The 20,094-nt window shown below is 47.0% G+C and overlaps 1 protein-coding gene across 7 annotated transcripts in view; it reads right to left on the bottom strand.

Annotated features, from left to right (window-relative positions):
* EXD3 (exonuclease 3'-5' domain containing 3) overlaps window positions 1–20,094 on the bottom strand; it is a 286,325-nt gene that overhangs the window by 201,316 nt on the left and 64,915 nt on the right. For all 7 annotated transcript variants that reach the window (XM_031042579.2, XM_031042586.2, XM_031042591.2 and 4 more), the window contains one exon: window positions 17,631–17,732. In XM_031042579.2, the coding sequence (XP_030898439.2) occupies window positions 17,631–17,667 (37 nt within the window). In that variant the 5' untranslated portion in view covers window positions 17,668–17,732. The remainder of the gene's footprint in view (window positions 1–17,630; window positions 17,733–20,094) is intronic.

Here is a 20,094-nt window from a genome sequence, read left to right as displayed (position 1 = left end):
ACCACAGGCTTAGAAACTCCACACACCACACACCTCCCCTGTAATTTAACATTAAAGATGAGCCTTTGGGGTCTGTGGATCTCAGTTCCCCAAAGGAGAAACATTTCTCACTTATTTCTCCAGTTCTGCATTCACACATTGAGATTCACCTTTTGCTCTAACAGTCAGTGCAGGATTCTGCATCAGCCATGACAGAAAAAAATGGTCCCCAAATGCAGTGAGTTTCTCACTTGCAATCACCTGATTATGAACATCAGTTCATTGTCAGCAGCCAGAACCCTCATTTCCCAGGAATGGTTCCTTGTTTCTCCAGTTGCTGACCAGCTGTCACTGTTGTGGTACATTTCTCCTAGCCCTGTGATGCTCTTACATGAAAGTCATCTACTCCCGCTTGCCAGAGGAGAGGAGACCTTTGGGCCCTAGGTTTCTCCTGCAGCCTCTGCACAGGAGATGATGTACCCATGACTGGAATTGTTACTGGAATGAATGTACTCACATCCCCTAATGCACAGCCATGAGGTGGTCCAGAGAGCACTTGAAACTATGGAACCAGTTTATGTTTTGGTTCATAGGCCAGATGGAAAATTCAGGTCAATACAAAACAATTCTCCCTATCCCAGTTCTCCCCCTGTATCAAAAGCAGCAGGAAAGCTTCACTGGAGTTCAAATGAGACAGTTGTTCCAATCAGCAGGAAATATTTTGCTTCACTTCAGCGGGGAGATCAGTATCATGGAATCCCAGCCTGGTTTGGGTTGGAAGGGACCTTAAAGCTCCTCCAGCTCCAACCCCTGCCACGGGCAGGGACCCCTTCCACTGGAGCAGCTGCTCCAAGCCCCTGTGTCCAACCTGGCCTTGAACACTGCCAGGGATGGGGCAGCCACAGCTTCTCTGGGCACCCTGTGCCAGCGCCTCAGCACCCTCACAGGGAAGAGCTTCTGCCTAAGAGCTCATCTCAGTCTCCCCTCGCACAGGTTCAAGCCATTCCCCTTGGCCTGTCCCTACAGGCCCTTGGCCCAAGCCCCTCTCCAGCTTTCCTGCAGCCCCTTTAGGCACTGGAGCTGCTCTCAGGTCTCCCCTTCAGGAGCCTTTTCTTGTCCAGGCTGCCCCAGCCCAGCTCTCTCAGCCTGGCTCCAGAGCAGAGCTGCTCCAGCCCTTGCAGCAGCTCCATGGCCTCCTCTGGCCTCGCTCCAACAAGTATCTAGAAGCTCATCTTCTGGTGGTTCTTTGCCATTTTTCAGAAAAACCTGATTTAATAGAAACATCTAATTCAGTTATGTAGCTTGCATATAGGATAGCAAGCTAAGGGCCAGCAGTTCCTGAATTGTAGTCTCTGGGTTTCATCTACTGCATTAATGTGACAGCATGCAGTACCATGTCACAGGGTTAGCTCTACTAATTGTATTTTCTCTAATATCCTTGCAAAAGCTTATCACAAAGCATTCAGCTCTGCATTCAATGTTCATTTCATGTTTCTCATTTGATTGTTGTAGAAAAAAGCTGGAATTCCTCGGATGCCATTAGCTGAGGCCACCCCTTCCTGAGCTCACCATGTTAAGCCATACCTTGGTCTCTATTGCTGACTGCATTGTTACTGAAAAGTCAAGATATAGAAACCAAATAGGGACATGGCTGAGAATGAGCTGCACAGGCTGAACACTGGGAGAGAGGAACTGCCATGCTGGATTGGAGAAAGGGAAACAGACAATGGTGGGTAGAGTAAAAGTGTACTGAAAGCAATACAAGTTTTTCTAGAAAAGAATCCGGTCTGTCTCAATGGCAGTAAAAGCCATTCTTTAACTGAGGGCAAAAGAGATCCCTTCATTCTGAGACATTCCAGTTATGAAAACATAATAGGAAACCTCACAATTTTGCTAATACATGCTCCATTTCTCAGTGAGTCACAAGTTCACATTCTTCTAAGGCAACCTCCCAACTGAAAACAATCCCCACACTTGAAGCAAAAGAATAATAAAGCACACATATGCTTCTTATAAAACAATCCGGACAAATAACCATGGCTTTTGTTTTCATAATGGCTAAAATTCATCATTTCCCCCCCAAAAAACACAGATCAAACAAAAAGCACTCTCATTAAAAGCAAAGGCTGGTTTGTCTGAGCAGGGCAGCCAGTCCCATTTGCCTTTTATTTTCTTAGTGCTTTCAGTCAATGAAGGGAAAGGAGAGCTGCTGAGCACATACTGCAGGCAGGCCGGGCCGGCTCAGAGCCTCCTGCCCCAGTACTGGGACCAAGGACCTTCCTCTCCCCACCACTGGGCACTCACACTCCCCTCTCCCAGCCGGTGCACACAGACACCTGAGCAGCACCACCGGGTGCAGCACAAGAACAGGAAAAGCCCTTCAGACCCAGGAACAACTAAAGAAATAAAAATGAGACCTAACCACGAAGTTCCGTGGCTTCGGGAACATCCCCACACAGCCTGAGATGACCCTGCTCTCAGGGAGCAGAAACATCCCGTCCCCATGGTCCCATCTCACAGTGGCAAAGCATCTCACAGCGTCAGTCAGAACATGATTTTGGGTCACCCACCATCCCAACCCAGCAGAAGTCATTTTAGGACACTTCCCATACACCCTAGCTTGTCAAGGAGAAGTGCACCTAGTTTTACATGAGTAGCAATTCTAAAAATAACATTAAGAAGTTGCTTCCTAGGCAGCCAATGAAATACAAATTAATAAAAGCCTAAAAATGGAACAATCTTAAACCTTTTGCAAGTAATTGGCAACACTGCTAATGGTTTCCTCATCTGTTAAGATGGGCTGTAACCTCAATATCAAAGATTAGTAAGCACCAAGATCATACAATCCTAGAATCCCAGACTGGCTTGTTTTGGAAGGGACCTTAAAGCTCATCCAGCTCCAACCCCTGCCACAGGCAGGGACACCTTCCACTGGAGCAGTTTGCTCCAAGCCCCTGTGTCCAACCTGGCCTTGAACACTGCCAGGGATGGGGCAGCCACAGCTTCTCTGGGCACCCTGCGCCAGCAATCAGAGATTACAACTGAAATGAACTTTCCCAGCAAGGAAAAAGCCCTCAGCATTTATTGTCCAATGCTTGACAAAGGCAGAATCGGAGGAGGGAGACACAACCATTGGAAGGAGGCTAGGACATTTAAGAACAGGCTACATTTTGCCACTTACTGCTTTTATTATTTACTTAGAAATTCGCAGCATGCCAGTGAGAGCTCCTCCTTATTTGCTCTGCTCAATACATGCTGAACTTGTGCAAATCATTCCCACTAGTTAAAAACCAAAACCACCACAAAACCCTTCAGCCTGCTGCAGATACTGGTGTCATCCCCAAGCACAGGAGTATTTTTAGCCTTAACCAATTTGCTGAGAGGAAAGATAGAGAGAACTGAAGCAAATGCCTCTGCAGGTTTCATCCCTGTCCATTTCTGTACACGTAGATTGCAGGAATTACCTCCATTCTGTTTACTTCCATATCTTCAGTCTGAGCATCAGGGGGGGATGAAAGGAACACACATTAACCCACCACCAGCAGTACTTCACCTTGGCTCACAGATGCTGAATGACAGTTCCCTGCATCACACAGCACCGTGTTCAGGAAGTCACCACATGCACTCTGCTGCTTCCCCCCACTCCTCTTCCCTTGGCCATTCCTCCAAGGCACAGGTACCCAATGATCCCCGCTGCCAGGCCAGCTTCCTTTCTGTCCCTTAGGCTGAGTGTTGAAGAGATAAAGACTTCGACACTATTGCCACCTGCATACACTCCTCCTTCTCTTTTCCTCCCTCCTCTTCCTCCTCCTCTGCCTGCATGGTAGGACAGGCTGTGAGCAACTGAAAGGGCAGATGATCACCTTGGATCCATGCTCTTGATGGGAAGTATATTGAACCAAACTGATTTGCATGTTATATACAATGTAATTAAAAGACCCAAGTAACCAAGGTGGAGATGAGCCATTTGTCCAGGCTGAATGAAGATCTCCACAGGCAGAGTGTAACTGCTACTTTGCCTACATTGAAGAAAATAGTGGTAAAATTCCTTCTTCTTCCTACAGCTAACTACACCTCAGCATTATGCTAAAGCTCTGTCTCCAGCACCAATACTCAATATTGCCAGAGATAGCAAGGATCTTCAAATAACATGTTCTTCATTCATATTTCTGCTCCTGATGCTGCTTTGGAAAATCCCACCCTGAAGTGTCAGGAAGAGTTCCAATTAATCCCAAATGTGCCCCAAACACTGAATCAGCTCCCTCTATGCACACAACTCTGCAGGTCACCTTCAAGTGACTGCAGAATAGCCAAATGTATTTCCATAAGCCAGCTGGCTCACCCCAGTCTGCTCTAGGACATGTTACAGATGATACACACAGGCAAAACTCTGTCTGGTACTGCATACGGTGCTTCCATGGGCTGAAGAGCTTGCTTTGGAGTTTTTCAGGGTTTCCAGTACGAGATACAAGGCTGAATAAAAGATCTCACTGCTACTGCAGATCAATGAGTAATGCTTATTCACTTGCAGAATTTAGGGGTGCACCCTCTTAGTGAAAATAAAGAAAACTCATCTTTGAGAGGTCCTATACATGAGCTCTTGGGAGGGCAAGTGGAAAAGAAAGGCTACCTGTCAGCTCCCCCCTCGTGGCTGAAGAGATTTGATGGTTTCTATGGCAATGGGGAGGGTAACGGGGCTGCCTGCTTACAATGATGACTGACGCACATCTCAAACAATCGCTCTCTTCCTGTTCGTATGACATAAGAAAAACAGGATGCTGAGAGGTGTTTATCTGAATGAGCAAGATAAGCAAGCTCAGGGCATTTCTGAAAGTCAAAGGTTTAACTAACAAGATGTTATAGATTTTCTGTGGAAAAAGAAACCCAAGTGCTGCAGTGCTGAATGTGATTAAATTATGCATGGAAAGATTCTTTCCCTCCGAACCCGAAGGAAACTGTTGAGGAGCTGTTATATGAGCCATGAATACCAATGGAAAGTCTTTTTAGTGTGAGATACTGAGTTACACTGCTGAATCAAAATGGAGAGAAACAGCTTAGTGTGCAATATCCTGCTGACTCCTCAGCCCCTGGTCAGCTCAGGGATGGCTGATGGGGTGGGCTACAGAGAATCCGGGTGCTGCAATGGTCCAAGGAAGCCAGGCTAGATTATAAAGCGATTTGTGGCAATAAGCCCCATTTCACAGGCACTTCTTAGGCTTTTCACTCCACCTCAGTAATCAGCTTAGCATCAGGGCCTGGGAGGGAACCTCATCACAACTTCACCAGTGACAACAAGCCCAAACCACTGAGCAGAGGATGGTGCTGCAATCACAGCTCTCCACTGATCAACACAGCAGCACACTGCAGTTTAAAGGTGAAAACTAGCTCATGTCCAAAAAGCACAACAACACTGCTCCAGGACTTTAAAGTCTCCTCAGTCTCCAGCCTCACAGGAGGATCAATACTGCTAAATATTTTGCCTTGAGGCGTCTAAGAATTAGCTGTTAGCTCTGGAACACAGAAGTTGAACCACCTTTCATGCACTTATTTGTTCATCACTTCACCTATTTAAAATGTGCATGTAATTTAAAATAGAATATTCATTAAGGCCTTTTGCATGTCATCATATCCCACGAAGAACCAGACCACACACCACAGCGCTCCAGTCATTCACAACTGTCCACTGTACACTGCTGGACACACAGCCTGACACTGAACCTGGTATCAGCACTACTTTGGTTTGGAGTACGTCGGCCATCACAGACCTATGTAAGCACATGGTTAGAATAATAATGATGTAGTAGGGGATGCAAAAAGTCTTACAATAGAAAATGAGTACCATAAGATATTGAAGTGAAGGGTACTAAATATGTGGACTCAGTAGCAGTTTAAACAAGTGAGCAGTGGGAAGTAGAAGGAAGTGGAGCACCATGCAGTTGCTAGGGACTGAAAGATCCAAGTGCCAATGCACTGTCACAACAGTTCTATCCTGAATTGACTGAATGCAGTACTTACCTTCTGCAATTATTTGTGCCATCTAGAGCATATCCTGTCCAGGAGCTACCACAGACTTCATGAGCCATTAGTTTGGAGCAGGTTCAGAAGTGAAGGCGCTGCCTTTGGAGTACCAAAGCAGACTCATCAGGAAGTCTGTTCTGGCTTCCCTGGCAATGCAAACATGTCACCAAGTTTGACACAAAGCTACCTAAACAATCCAACACTCTGCAGGAGTCTGTGAGCTGCAGTTCTGTAAAAGCCTTCCAAGTGGTTGCCTTCCTCCACCAAAGGCATTTGAAATAAAGACCTTCAAAATCTTTCTATCAGACTTACGTGCAGCAAAGGATATATTGATCTCCCAAATGGAATCCTTTTACAGCCCTTACTGTGACCACTGCAGCACTTTGTTGGAAGTCAATAATGCTATCAAGCCATGCCCCAGAGCAGCAGTGCTGGACAAAGTGCTATCACAAAGAGCTGCCAACAGCACAGAGAGCAGCCCTCCAAGTTTGTATTTTCCCTTCTCTACATTGAGCAGAGGTTGATTTCCTCAAAGAGCTACACCTCAGGCTGTGCATCACAGGAAGATGCTGCACTACTTCCACACCCAGGCACTGGGAAAAAAAGAGGTTTAGCCAAAGTCTTCCAGCAGAACTTTGATGCAAATCTTGTCTTCCCATTTGGTGCACACATTCCAGTCAGTATCAAAGGAACAAAGTGAAACCCCAATCACTATCTCTGCCTTGGCTGGCTGACAGATCCACTCGCAGCCTTTAATTCTAGGAAGTGAGTGACTGAAGTCTCATGACAGCCAAAGGCCCCCTCGTTCATCCCAACTTGCTGCTTGTCTTGGCAGTAGTCAGGTTAACGCTGCCCCATTTGGCCTGCAAGGGAACACAGGGCAGGTTGAAAGAAGGACGGACAAAGACAGACAGAGAGATCATACAACAGGCTGAGAGACAAAGGCTGGTGGTGGGATGAAAGAGCATGGAATGACAGCAGGACCCAGCCAAGCCAAATAAAGTTTTCCTTGAGTGACTACATCTGCTGGAGAGTCCCCAGCCTGCACTCTCCTCTCTGAGAAATTCCTTTAATTGTGTCTAGGACATTCTGAAAATCCCAAGCAAAGTTTCTCTGTAATCATGAAAGCTCTGAACTGCGTGAACTTTTGTTATGCTGAAGTACTGAGAGCTTGCCACAGGCTTCTTGAAGTAGAAGCTGAAAACAGCTTTCCAGAAGATTTTCCTGAGGCAGAGCCCTGGGGAGGGAGAGCTGATCATAAATCTGGATTTCTTTTTCCCCAAGATAAAACAAACAATTTAGGAAAAACCTTTCTCCCTCCCAGTGCCTGTGTAGCTGCAGACAAAGAGCATCCAGAAGGAAATGAAAACAGACACCTCCTTTGTTTAGGCAAAATTAAAGCAGGTTAAATGAATGATCTGGAGAGCCAAAGCCTACAGTTCTGTCAAAGGCCTCCCTCCCTCCCTCCCTGCAAGTCAAGAGGGACAGTGGCTCTTCCAGAGCCGCCAATGTCACTCACTCCTTAGCTGGTGGTGAAGAGAGGGCAGCTGGGCAAGAGCCAACATAGAACAGAATCACAGAACCAACCAGGTCGGAAAAGCCCTTTAAGCTCATCCAGTCCAACCATTCCCAGCACTGCCAAGGCCACCCCTAACCCATGGCACTGAGGCCTCGTCTCCACGCTGTGTGAACACTTGCAGGGACGGTGCCTGCAGCCCTGCCCTGGGCAGCCTGTTCCAATGCCTGAGCACCCTCTGGGGCAGGAATTGTTCCTCAGCTCCATCTAAACCTGCCCTGGTGCAGCTTGAGGCCGTTTCCTCTTGTCCCATGCCTTGTTCCTTGGGAGCAGAGCCCAGCCCCTCCTGGCTCCATCCTCCTGTCAGGCACTTGTAGGGAGCCATCAGGTCCCCCCTGAGCCTTCTCTTCTCCAGACTAAACAACCGCATCCAGCACTAAGATAGAATCATAGAATAGTTAGGATTGGAAAGGACCTTAAGATCATCAAGTTCCAACCCCCCTGCCATGGGCAGGGACACCTCACACTAAACCATGGCACCCAAGGCTTCATCCAACCTGGTCTTGAACACTGCCAGGGATGGAGCATTCACTACCTCCCTGGGCAACCCATTCTAGTACCTCACCACCCCAACAGTAAAGAATTTCTTCCTTATATCCAGTCTAAACCTCCCCTGTTTAAGTTTCAACCCGTTTCCCCTTGTCCTATCACTACAGTCCCTAATGAACAGTCCTTCCCCAGCATCCCTGTAGGCCCCCTTCAGATACTGGAAGGCTGCTATGAGGTCTCCACGCAGCCTTCTCTTTTCCAGGCTGAACAGCCCCAACTTTCTCAGCCTATCTTCATACGGGAGGTGCTCCAGTCCCCTGATCATCCTTGTGGCCTCCTCTGGACTTGTTCCAACAGTTCCATGTCCTTTTTATGCTGAGGACACCAGAACTGCACACAATACTCCAAGTGAGGTCTCACGAGAGCAGAGTAGAGGGGCAGGATCACCTCCTTCGACCTGCTGGTCACGCTCCTTTTGATGCAGCCCAGGATACAGTTGCTTTCTGGGCTGTAAGTGCACACTGAAGCTGGCTCATGTTCATTTTCTCATCAACCAACACCCCCAAGTCCTTCTCTGCAGAGCTGCTCTGAATCTCTTCTCTGCCCAACCTGTAGCTGTGCCTGGGATTGCTCCAACCCAGGTGTAGGACCTTGCACTTGGCATGGTTAAACTTCATGAGGTTGGCATCAGCCCACCTCACAAGTGTGAATGAACACTCAGCACCTCTCCCTAGACCACCACATGTCAGGCTGCTACAGGCATTTTCTTGTGTATGTGAAAATCAATACTTGCAAGACAGAAAGACAGATTAATACTAAACAATTTTCAAACTGGCTGAAAGAACCATGATCCTGCCTTGACCAGATCCACTCCTGGGTTCCCTGAATGACACCAGCTGCCCATCATGGGACCAACTCCTGACTGCAGGAAACCTGCTGGCAAAGCTCCCTCAGCTTCATGCCTGTTTTCCAGCATTCATTTGTACTCTGCCACTCACTGTGCTAAGCAGAAATGCCAGAGCTCACCAACTCCAAGGACATAATATCTCTCCTTCCCAACCCAAGCACCTGCCTTCACACAGCAGGTAACCAAATACTTGTAGTTACCAAACCTGAAGGTCAGGCACTGGAAAAGCACAATTTGAAAACATCCACTGCAAAAGCTCAGTGTGGAAAGGCAAAAAAAGTCTTGCCTATAAGAAACCTGGAGAGGGGCTTGGGACAAGGGCCTGCAGGGACAGGCCAAGGGGAATGGCTTGAACCTGCCCAAGGGGAGACCGAGATGAGCCCTTAGGCAGAAGCTGTTCCCTGGGAGGATGCTGAGGCGCTGGCACAGGGTGCCCAGAGAAGCTGTGGCTGCCCCATCCCTGGCAGTGTTCAAGGCCAGGTTGGACACAGGGGCTTGGAGCAAGCTGCTCCAGTGGAAGGGGTCCCTGCCCGTGGCAGCTGGAGGAGCTTTAAGGTCCCTTCCAACATAAACCAAGCTGGGGTTTTATAAAAGTAACCATAGTGACAGGCTGCCTTCACTTCACTGCAGCTGCATGTTCCACCATGTCAGAGGTGTGTGGTACCTATGAAGGTGAACACATCACCCAGGGGGCAACAGCCAACACCTTCCCACCACAGCTCACCCCTGCTGCAATGCAGAGTGCCCCTGCCCTGCCTCAGCTCACACGGGCTCTGGTCCCCAGCAGACCTCTCACAGGCCTGTCCTACCCAAGCTGTTGGCAGGAATCTAACCTGGCCAAAACACAGATCAGTTATTGCTGGGCCAGTGAATTGAACAAGCTCAGTGAAGAGTCCAAGATAGTGGTACCAGCACTGGAGCAAAGAGGATGCCTCATGTACACAGAACTGGTGATGAGGGCAACAGGGAGAAGGTCAGGGAGCCAGAACTTCCCCTTGCATCTGCAATTAAGCTGATAGATCAGTCAGCACTTCCATCTGCTCTGTTCTGGTACAGCACACACCTCTCATTATAACATTGAGATACACATTATTAATTACACAATGGATAGAGATACAGATGTCATCAATGAACTGCAGGGTAGGCAGATACATTGTTGAGTTTTGTATGCCCCATCACACCAAAGACAAGGCTCCAACTTAAGGTAAAACTCATGCATCAGCCACATGGCAGGATCTCCCTGTTGCTGCAGCACAATATGGCCCGGGGTAAGATGCTGCAGCACCTGAGCAGGAGTTGCAAGCACTGCAGACAGAATGAAAATGCACAGATGGATGCCAGCATCACCCGAACTTATTTTTTAAACAATATATCTTACAGCTAAAGGAAACCTCAATGGATAGAGACATGGGATGCTAATAAGGGAACTGGTGACAATCAGCCTGTGGCTGTGGTGCTGAGCATGGCACCAGAGATGGGAGTCTGAGCTGAACCAGTAAGCAAAGGCACTGATGGCTTTTAGTCCCTCAGTACAGGGAACAAGCAGTCTGATGGGCACAGAGCACAACTTGAGAACATCCACTGCAATAATCTCAGTCCTCAAAACTGGAGGGTTCCCTAAAACCTGTGGTTTGTTGGGGAGGAGTTTGGAGGTTTGGTTTATGCTTATTTGCCTCTTGCTGTTGCCTTAGTGGGTAACACTCATGTCCAGTAACTGTTGACCAAAGTGGAAAAGGAGCACTTGACAATAAAGTGCAAGACTCCATTACGAGTAATGGCAACCCCTGTGTTCTTATGGAGCAATAACACACCAACATGAAATAAATCAGTGCCTTGTAATTTAACACTGTAAATTACCCTCCCACCTGCTGGGAACCTCCAGAAGGAGCAAAAGCTGCTGCAGATTTACCAAGCTGTCTATCCCAGGCTCATTCTGAACTGGCTTAATGCCCTGGGGTTAGACTGGAAGACTGTCATCTCTTGCACTCGTATGACCTAAGAAAGGGAATGTGGCCTTTTTCCCACAAGCCCAGAGTGAGAACATCATAAAAGCTGAACTTTAGCCCCCTTTTTGGGCAGGCAGCACAATAGCAAGGAGGATGCTGTTACTCCCTGGAGGCTCTGCTGCTGAAAAACACAACCAAGCTCAAGTAAAAGGTCAGTAGTTAGGATTGCATCTCTTGTTTTCTTCAGCTTTCCTCCTCCGTCAAAGGCAGTTAAACATTCTTTGCACGCCCCCCTCCCTCCTTCTGAGAAATGCAGGAAGGAAGTGCTTGCAAAATAGTTTAATTTGAAAGAAGGCACAATCACACACAGCAATCCCTGCTCCAGACCCTGAGCAGGACCTTGCTATTGCCTCACAGTTCCTACTGAAACACAAATTAATCCCTGCAGTGGCAGTGCCGTTCCTCCCTCCCAACACACAAATGGAGGCTGGATTTACTCCCAAACCCTTTTGTTTAGGGGCAGACACCTTGGGTGAGAAGATCTGTGGCTACGTGCTGCAGGCAACCATTCTGCTCCTGCAGAACACACAGCACCCTGCAGGTTCTTGTCTAGCTGGAGAAGAGCACATGTGCCTTGGGAGCAAGGTCTGTGGAGGCAGGGAAAGAAGATTGCACAGGAGAACCCACTGCTTTGCCTGACACTTTTTGATGTGTTTCTTGACATGCTGTGGGACAGCAAAAACAATATGTTCAGCTCTGGGGTAAAGTGATGACAGAGGGTGGGATTCATCTCAAGATGCTGCACCAAGAGGCAGCACCATGGTCCTGGGCTGTAGGACACAGTTTCACCTCCAGGCTTTCTCAAAACTAGCACCTGTTTGGTTTCACAGTACGCTTTTACTCCAAGTTTGCTAGACATGATGAAGGTTGTTTGGGGCTCTTGGCTTTAACGTGACCCCTTGTCTTCACTAGATTTCTATGAAAGCACCAGAGTGGGAGGAAACAGCTCTTATACTCCATCCTTTTTGCAAAGAAGAATGTAGAGACCCATAGGCAAACCATGGAAAACTCCTCTGCTATCAACCAGTTTATGTGCTTTGACCACACGTCCAACCTAAACAGAACTCTTCTCAGTCACACCGTGTTTCTGATAGGGCACGTGTTTCCATGCCCTATCCCTGGGCAAACAGCATTTGACTGTTACAACCTATTTCTTTGACTTTTCAGAGGCTTTGGCAATCCTGAGGACTTGTCTTCCCTTGAGCCACGGGCCATGACAGCCACAAATACATTGGAAGGGGCTCACAAGTCCCTGCCTGCTTTCACTTCTTTGAGAACTACTGGTCCTCCCAGGCACAGGCTGTGAAGGTGTCCCTGCCCATGGCAGGGGGTTAGAACTGAATGAGCTTCAAGGTTCCTTCCAATACAAATCAGTCTGGAGTTTTATGATCCTATGATCATAGCATCATAGAATAGTTAGGGTTGGAAAGGACCTCAAGATCATCAAGTTCCAACCCCTCTGCCATGGGCAGGGACACCTCACACTAAACCATATCACCCAAGGCTTCATCCAACCTGGTCTTGAACACTGCCAGGGATGGAGCATTCACAGCTTCCCTGGGCAATCCATTCCAGTGCCTCACCACCCTCACAGTAAAGAATTTCTTCCTTATATCCAGTCTAAACCTCCCCTGTTTAAGTTTCAACCCGTTACCCCTTGTCCTATCACTACAGTCCCTAATGAATAGTCCCTCCCCAGCATCCCTGTAGGCCCCCTTCAGATACTGGAAGGCTGCTTTGAGGTCTCCACGCAGCCTTCTCTTTTCCAGGCTGAACAGCCCCAACTTTCTCAGCCTGTCTTCATACAGGAGGTGCTCCAGTGCATGTAGGAAATAAGCAGAATTGCACTCGCTGCCTGAGTGATGTCTTCTCCCTCCAAACAGGATGGCCAGAACAAGCAAGGACACAATAAATTAATCTCCTAGAGGGCAATGAAGTGATGCTGCAGGCTCTCAATGAGAGCACCTTCCCATGTGCAGTGAAGCAGCTTCACAGTGCAGAAGATTCATACCTTCACAAAACAGAGAACTGAGACTGCCACAAGCCACAAGCTGCCTGGGAACCCCGGCTGTACAGCACAGCCTGAAAGTAGGTTGCTGAGTTTTGCTTTTCTTCTTTTAAAGTTGACAACTTCAATGGGCAGCATCTACATTCAGCCCTGATCAGTGGAAAACCTGGCTTTTCCCACCTCTAAGCCATCACCCTGATGGGTTAGTTTTAGGTTTGTCACTGTTTTTATGAACAAGCAGCTATTACTGCTCCTCATGATCCTTCCCATCCCCAGGAACTTTTACCTTCTTTTCTCTTTCAGTTGGTGCTATTCATGTGCATTTCTGGTAGATTCAAATATAACTGTTAGCATTTCAGAAATGCTTCAGATTTTAAACGAAGACTCTGTAATACTGCATTCCATAAAGACTTCAAATGAGGACTCACTTCTGTCCCACAGAGTATTGTAAAGGCATTTAAGGAGCTTACTCCCCACCCAATGCCTGTTACAAGCCCAGACAAAGGATGATAAAAATGTGAACCAGAGGGGGAGGAATGAACTAACCCCAGACAGGCACATCTGGCTGGGCAGGCGAGGTGCTCCTGCAGGTAGCCAGCACAGAGCTGGGGATTCTTTTGCTTCCCAAGGTTGTTAAGAGTTACACACTGGTTTTTACATGATAAAAGAGTAAGTATATAAAGTATACACTGCACCGAAGGATGTGCTACAAACACAACCACCACATCGGGCAGTATGCACATGGGGCCAGAGTGGACACATCTCAGTAGTACACAATTTGAATCTGGAAAGTCTTTATCAATTACTTCCACAGCTCTTCCCTAAAAACCTTATCATTAAAACAACATTTTGTTCTTTAATCCTAGAGCTTATGCTCCTATTCCAGTTTCATCCTGACTTTGCCAAAACGTAGCCTTAAGTAAATACCGGTTTGACTCCGAGTCCACTGGGCACGCTGCAGGAATTACTGACAGCAGCCTTCTGCAGAGAGAAGTCAGAAGAAATGCTGATGGAATCCTGCAGTGTCAGTGAATTTAGGAATATGCAACCCCACACCATTCCTGTCTGACTCAATTTAGCAACTTGAAATGTCAGTGTACATTTTCCATTTACCATTAAGCTGGACTCTCACTTGGATTTCACCCCGAAGCCTCAAATGACCCAAACGTATCCATCTTGGAGGTGTTCAAACTCCACACGGATGTACGAGCTGCTGTGCTTAGCTGAGATGTGAGCTCAAAACAAATACAGTTGAACAAGAGTAGCATTACTTTGAGCCCAGGACAAGAACAATTGCCTTGGTGGTCAATAGTCTTTCCATTCCCCTCCTTCCATGCCCAAGTACAAACTAGCCCTCTTACTGTTGAACACAACCTACTAGGAGGCAGCTTTGGAGTAGTTCAGGCCAAAGAACAATAGGATGGCTTCCAAAACACCTGCTGGAGAATGCTGAGAACATGGTAATGCAGAGAGAGCTCTGTCTGTGTGGATGCTCACACCCAGCAAGACTAACCTCTGTGCTCAGCCTTACACATAAAGCATTCAGGCTGGATGCACTAGGACTGTTAAGCCCCAGATATTGAAAAGTTGCTTCTCTGTCACATTAGACTCTTGATACACTGTCATATCCAGTTGTCCGATGGGATTACACAGTGATTTTGAGAGGTATTTCAGTAATAGGTTGGACAGTGCTTGGAGTAACCTGCTCTAGTGGAAGGCGTCCCTGCCCAGGGCAGGGGGTGGAACTGGATAATCTTTAAGGTCCCTTCCAACCCAAACCAGTCTGGGATTCTGGGATTCTATGATTCTATAATTACTTATCATTTAAACAGCCAATCTTTGCAGGCTTTTGCTTTCAGAACCATGTGAAATGCACAGCTCAAAGTTGGCAAGAATACTAAAACCATACTGAAAAAGATAAAACCAAATAGCTGTTTTGAGGAATGGTCAAAAAGAGGTCACAGAGCCAGCAGGTCTGAAAACATTACCTAAATACTGTATTGCAGCATTTAAACATGATGCGAGAAAAAGGGTACGGTTCAGTTCTGAGCCTTTTCTTGGAGAGAGACATAGAATCATTCATATTCAGCAAAGGTGATTCATGTATAGGTGACGCCTCCACCTTATTTATTTCCTCCTTTAAGGCAGCACAGATAGTGTTTGCTTCACCGCCACCCTGCCCTGAAGACCTGACAGAAACCTGTCTTCATCACAGCAGACAACAGTTCCTTCCTTCCCCTATGGCCAGACACATCACCCCGGAGTGCTCTGAAACAGAAAACATTCCCTACCAGTTCCTCAGTTTCAGCCTCCACAACCTGTCAGTGTCACAGCTGCTTTATGAAACATCAAGCCTCTTCCTTCTTTTTCACTTTTGTATTCCTTTGTAAAAGGGGAATTTTCATTATTGAGACACTTGATTCTACAGGGAAGGGAGGGAATCCCCAGCTTGCTGTCCCTCACAGCTCCCAGCTCAAACTGCTGCCCAGACCCTGGTGCTTTGCTCACAGTGTTTATGGCAGATGTGTGTTTTTCCCCTGGTGCTGCTGGGATTGTTTGGCTGGGCTGGATGATGGATGGTGGAGAAGTGTCTGGAAACTCCAAAGTCGACAGGAAGCTGAGGGGGCATTTGCCAGCACTTCCTTCCTGTATACAAGGGGAGGACAGAAATGGGAAAAGCCTTGGCTGTGCCTTGCCCTGAGAAAAGCGTTGCCCTTCCAGCTGGGTTACAGTCAAAATATTTTAATCTTTCACAGATTATAACATCCTTCCTCTCTAAGTATAGCCACAGTGGCAGCAAGGCTTAGATAATGACATGAACTTACACTGTAAAACTTAATAGGTGGCTACAGAAGGCTGATGCTAGAAGCTGGACGAACGGGGGTCTGAATGTGAAGATCCCTATCATCAGCCTATATATGTATCAGTGGATCTCACCTGCCTAACCCAGTATCTTGACTCCAAGAGGAACCAGTATTAAGCATTCAATAGAAGGTGCAAAATCTATGCGAATAGGACACTGGAAACATGTCCCTCTGGACAGCTTCATGCCTGTGCCTGTTAGAGAGTGGATCTAAACCCAAAACATAACATTTATTACCCTTCCAAAAGATAAGACTGCAACGAGCAATCTGTGAACATTCTGACCATGTGATTCACACATTCCTCACGAGCACCCAGGATGGTCTGTGCTAGAGACACTTTCATCGAATGCCTCTTGGCCCTTTTGTTCATGAATCTGCATGATATCCTGAGTGTATTCATCACCTCCTCACAGCAATACAACACAGATTATTCCAGAATAGATATCCATGCTACCACAGGAAACTTCCTACAGTTTTACATTCCTGAACTCCCAGATTTAAACCCAGGGACAATGGCAAGTTCTGCAGTGTAGGCTGGTGTCCAGATCCATAAGCTCATCAACTTGCTCTGCCTACAGCCACAGGGACTGTGACAGCAAAGCATGGCACAAGGGTGGCAGCTATGACAACCATTTCCCTTGGTATCCCAGCAAGAGAATATCCTAGCAATCCCAGAAAGGGAATATTCCCAGCAATCCCCACGGGCAGATACTGTCTGTATGAGTTTGCCCAAGCAAATCTGAAAAAGGAAGAAATTCTCAAGCCTCTTGACAACAAAAGAAGAATCCCCAAACCTGTGAGCAGGCAGCTCACAGCAGCCTCTGCTTCTGAAAAAGGCATCAGACAAAAAGACCTCACCCATGAACAAAGAGTGGGAACAATGGAAACTGTAAAAAATAGCCCTCACGTCAGAACGAAGAATGCCCCTTTACACATCCAAAAAAGTGCAAACTGAGCAGGAGCCCAGGAGGCTGCGTCCCCCAGGCCCTGCTCCCCTGCAGACATTGCCAGAAGCGCTGAATGATGATGGATTCCAGTAACCAAAGATGGGGATGGAAGAGGAGAGGACATTTATGGTAGGACTGAGCCAGAATAAGTAACAAATTCCTGCCCATTCAACCTCTCTATCAAGGACCCTGACACTGAGACTTCATAGGGAATACATGGAAATAGTGTGTGCGCACCTCCCACAGGTCTCATTTCATAGAATAAAGCAGCTACAAAAGCAAATAATGAGAAAACTAAACTATGGATAAAAGGTGAATGAGCTGTGTAACACACAGTAATAAAATCATGGAAGAAGTTCTTCCCTGTGAGGGTGCTGAGGCGCTGGCACAGGGTGCCCAGAGAAGCTGTGGCTGCCCCATCCCTGGCAGTGTTCAAGGCCAGGTTGGATGAGGCTTGGAGCAAGCTGCTCTAGTGTAAGGTATCCCTGCCTGTGGTAGGGGGTTGAAGCTGGATGAGCTTTAAGGTCCCTTCAACCCAAACCAGTCTGGGATTCTGGGATTCTTTGTGCTCTTCTGAACTGGTGAGAAGTTATAAAAACAACTGTTGTAAATATGTTTCAAGCTGGAATACAATTTTAAGAATGCTGATGTGTACCAGGAAACCTCAGAGATCCAGTAAACTTCATGGCATGCCATTTGGCATCGAATTCCCATGTTTTGCTCTACTTCTGACTCAGCATTCTCCTCCAGTAGCATCAAGTAAAATGAATGGAAAGCAAATCATGCTGAACCAACAGAAGAAGATAAGCAAACACTTGGACAAGCAGAAAACTCACCAGTGGTCTCATCACTTGAGTCACCGTCCTGATTCATCCTCCCAAAGGCAACACCAAATCAGGACGTCTACAGCTCAGAGGTGAGAGCTCGGGCTCTTGCTTCTGAAAAGAAAAACCAATGCAGTGTTACTCTCAAACTGTAGGAACTTCACCCTGTGTGACAAAGCTAATATCTTGTGCATGGTCTGTTGCCACTGAATCTAAGCAAGAGTGGAGAAACTGCGTATGCAGCTTAGTGTAGAAGTCAGAGTACTTGAATTGACCTGAAGATCAGAAAACTGAGTGGTGAATTGGTGAATTAAGTCAGTGAAGAAATACTGAAAAGTGGCATCTGCAATCTCATGTAAGTTAAACCAACGTGTAGTTAAAGCAACATCTGCATTCCTGGAGGAGGTTGAGATTAGCTTTCTGATTTCAACTGCACAAACAGGAGTATCTAACCCTGTTTACTTGATAAACCAAACAAAACCCCAGCCCCATCTAACCTCCAAAGTGGACAAACAGTCCATGGGGAAGTATGTTTTTGCCATAGCTAAACAGCTCCTCCTCTTTGTTTGCTTGTCCTTCCACTCATCACATCTTGACTGTGGTAGAGTTGGGAACAGAACCCATGTCTCCCAAATCCCAGTTCAGTGCCTCAACCACCACATCCTTCCTGCTGAATCACATTGCAGAATTGTTTATCAGGAAGGAAATTCCCCCTCGAGAGCACTCACTGAGTGCACTGGTGGAACACAAATGCTTAGAAAAATACAAATGGAGCAGCAATAACAACAAGTGATTTAAGTTACTGTACAACAGGCTGGAGGCATTCATCAGTATACTGGGTTCTGTTCTCGGCATCGTGTCCATTGAGCAGGACATGACACAGAACCAGGACAGAATAGTAGCCTCCTGCTCTTCAACACATTATAGGTAACTTTGAGAACGTGAATCCCACATTCAACATTGGGTGTATGTCACTCAGGGGGGGTTTAAAAGGGTTATATTCTTACCAGGCACCAAGAAGGTCATGTTTGTTAGCATCTCACCAAGCTGCTAAATGCAAGCAGCTGTAGGATGTGATCTAGTGGGTCAGAACTGACCACACCATGCTGTACCAGCAAAGGCACTTCTCTTGCTTTGAGGTCTTTAGCCAGTAACAAAAAAAAAAAATGGAAAGGCAAAGGAAAGGGCACGTTCAAGGTCCAGGACTCTGCAGATGTTGGCCCTGCTCAGCAGTTGAGCAAATGACAAGAATTTCCCCCCTCGCAAGCAGTGGCTTTCCAGGTTGTGTCCCATGAGATCCCACCACAGTAACAGCCACAAACATGGCTTGGGCACATTCCCAGAACTCTGACGAGACTCCTTTAAATGCCACTGTATAGGAACCCCAGCAGGACTGACTCTGGAAGAGGCAAGGAACCAAACTCTCCATCACAATGCCCAGGGCTCACACTTGTGTTATCTAGAGAAGTTTTTAACAAGGTACATCAGGTAGTTCAAGCTGCTTCCAGCACAGACTCAAGGGAGATGTGCTCAGCCTCTGGTGCATCGGGAGGCCATGGGACAGCTGAGGGCCAGCTCCATCCCACAGACACAGGCAGGGCCCACAGGCTCTGCCAGACACACCAACCTCACAGAAAGCAGAATTTTCTCCAAAGGAGCCTTGTCAGAGCAGCCATCTCACAATGCACCCACATGAATACCCGTAAGCTTCTGTTCTCCATGGCCATCTCCTCTGTTTGTACATTAAACTCCAGGATTGAATGCAAATCATGCCAGAAACACCTCCCACAGCAAACACAGGGAGTATCAGTGCTGCTCTGGGGACACAAAGCCCCTACAAGGGCACTCTGTGCAGGATCCATCTATCAGATGCAGATGCCTGCATCTCATCTGACCACCTGGGCTCCCTTTCTGATCAGTGGAGACACAGAGGCATCTCTAGGGAGCTCAGCTGAAGATGGACAACCTGAAGAAGATATCTGTGAAGTAACCTGCTTCTCTCTGGTGGCTGTCCTGGGATTCTCAGTGGCCACGTTAGATGAAGGCATCTATGTCCAACCAGCTGAATCCCGCTCATTGTCACTGCTTTATCCCACAGCTGAACATACTGGCTTTGCTGTCCCACAATATATTGAGAAACACATCAGGAAATGTCAGGCAAAACATCAGCATCAAAGAAGAACAAATGTCACTGCTTTGAAGCTGGTATTTTGAATCTATTATCTCCTCATTATCTCCGTATTATTTAATTGCCTACAGATTTTGCATTTATCTCAATGTATTTACACAGATACCAGAGTCTGAAAGAGCCAAACACTCCTCAGTGGTACCCCGGGACAGGACAAGAGGCAATGGGCATGAAATGGAGAAAATCAGGTTTAAACATCAAGGGGAAAAAAATGCTTTCTTGTTTATTTTGGGGGTTTTGTTTTGTTGGGGTTTTGTACAAGTGCTCAAACACTTGTACAAACACTAA

Source organism: Melopsittacus undulatus, chromosome 11 (assembly GCF_012275295.1).
Source record: "Melopsittacus undulatus isolate bMelUnd1 chromosome 11, bMelUnd1.mat.Z, whole genome shotgun sequence".
Taxonomy (NCBI): Eukaryota; Metazoa; Chordata; class Aves; order Psittaciformes; family Psittaculidae; genus Melopsittacus; species Melopsittacus undulatus.
This window is presented reverse-complemented; position numbering and strand designations above follow the sequence as displayed.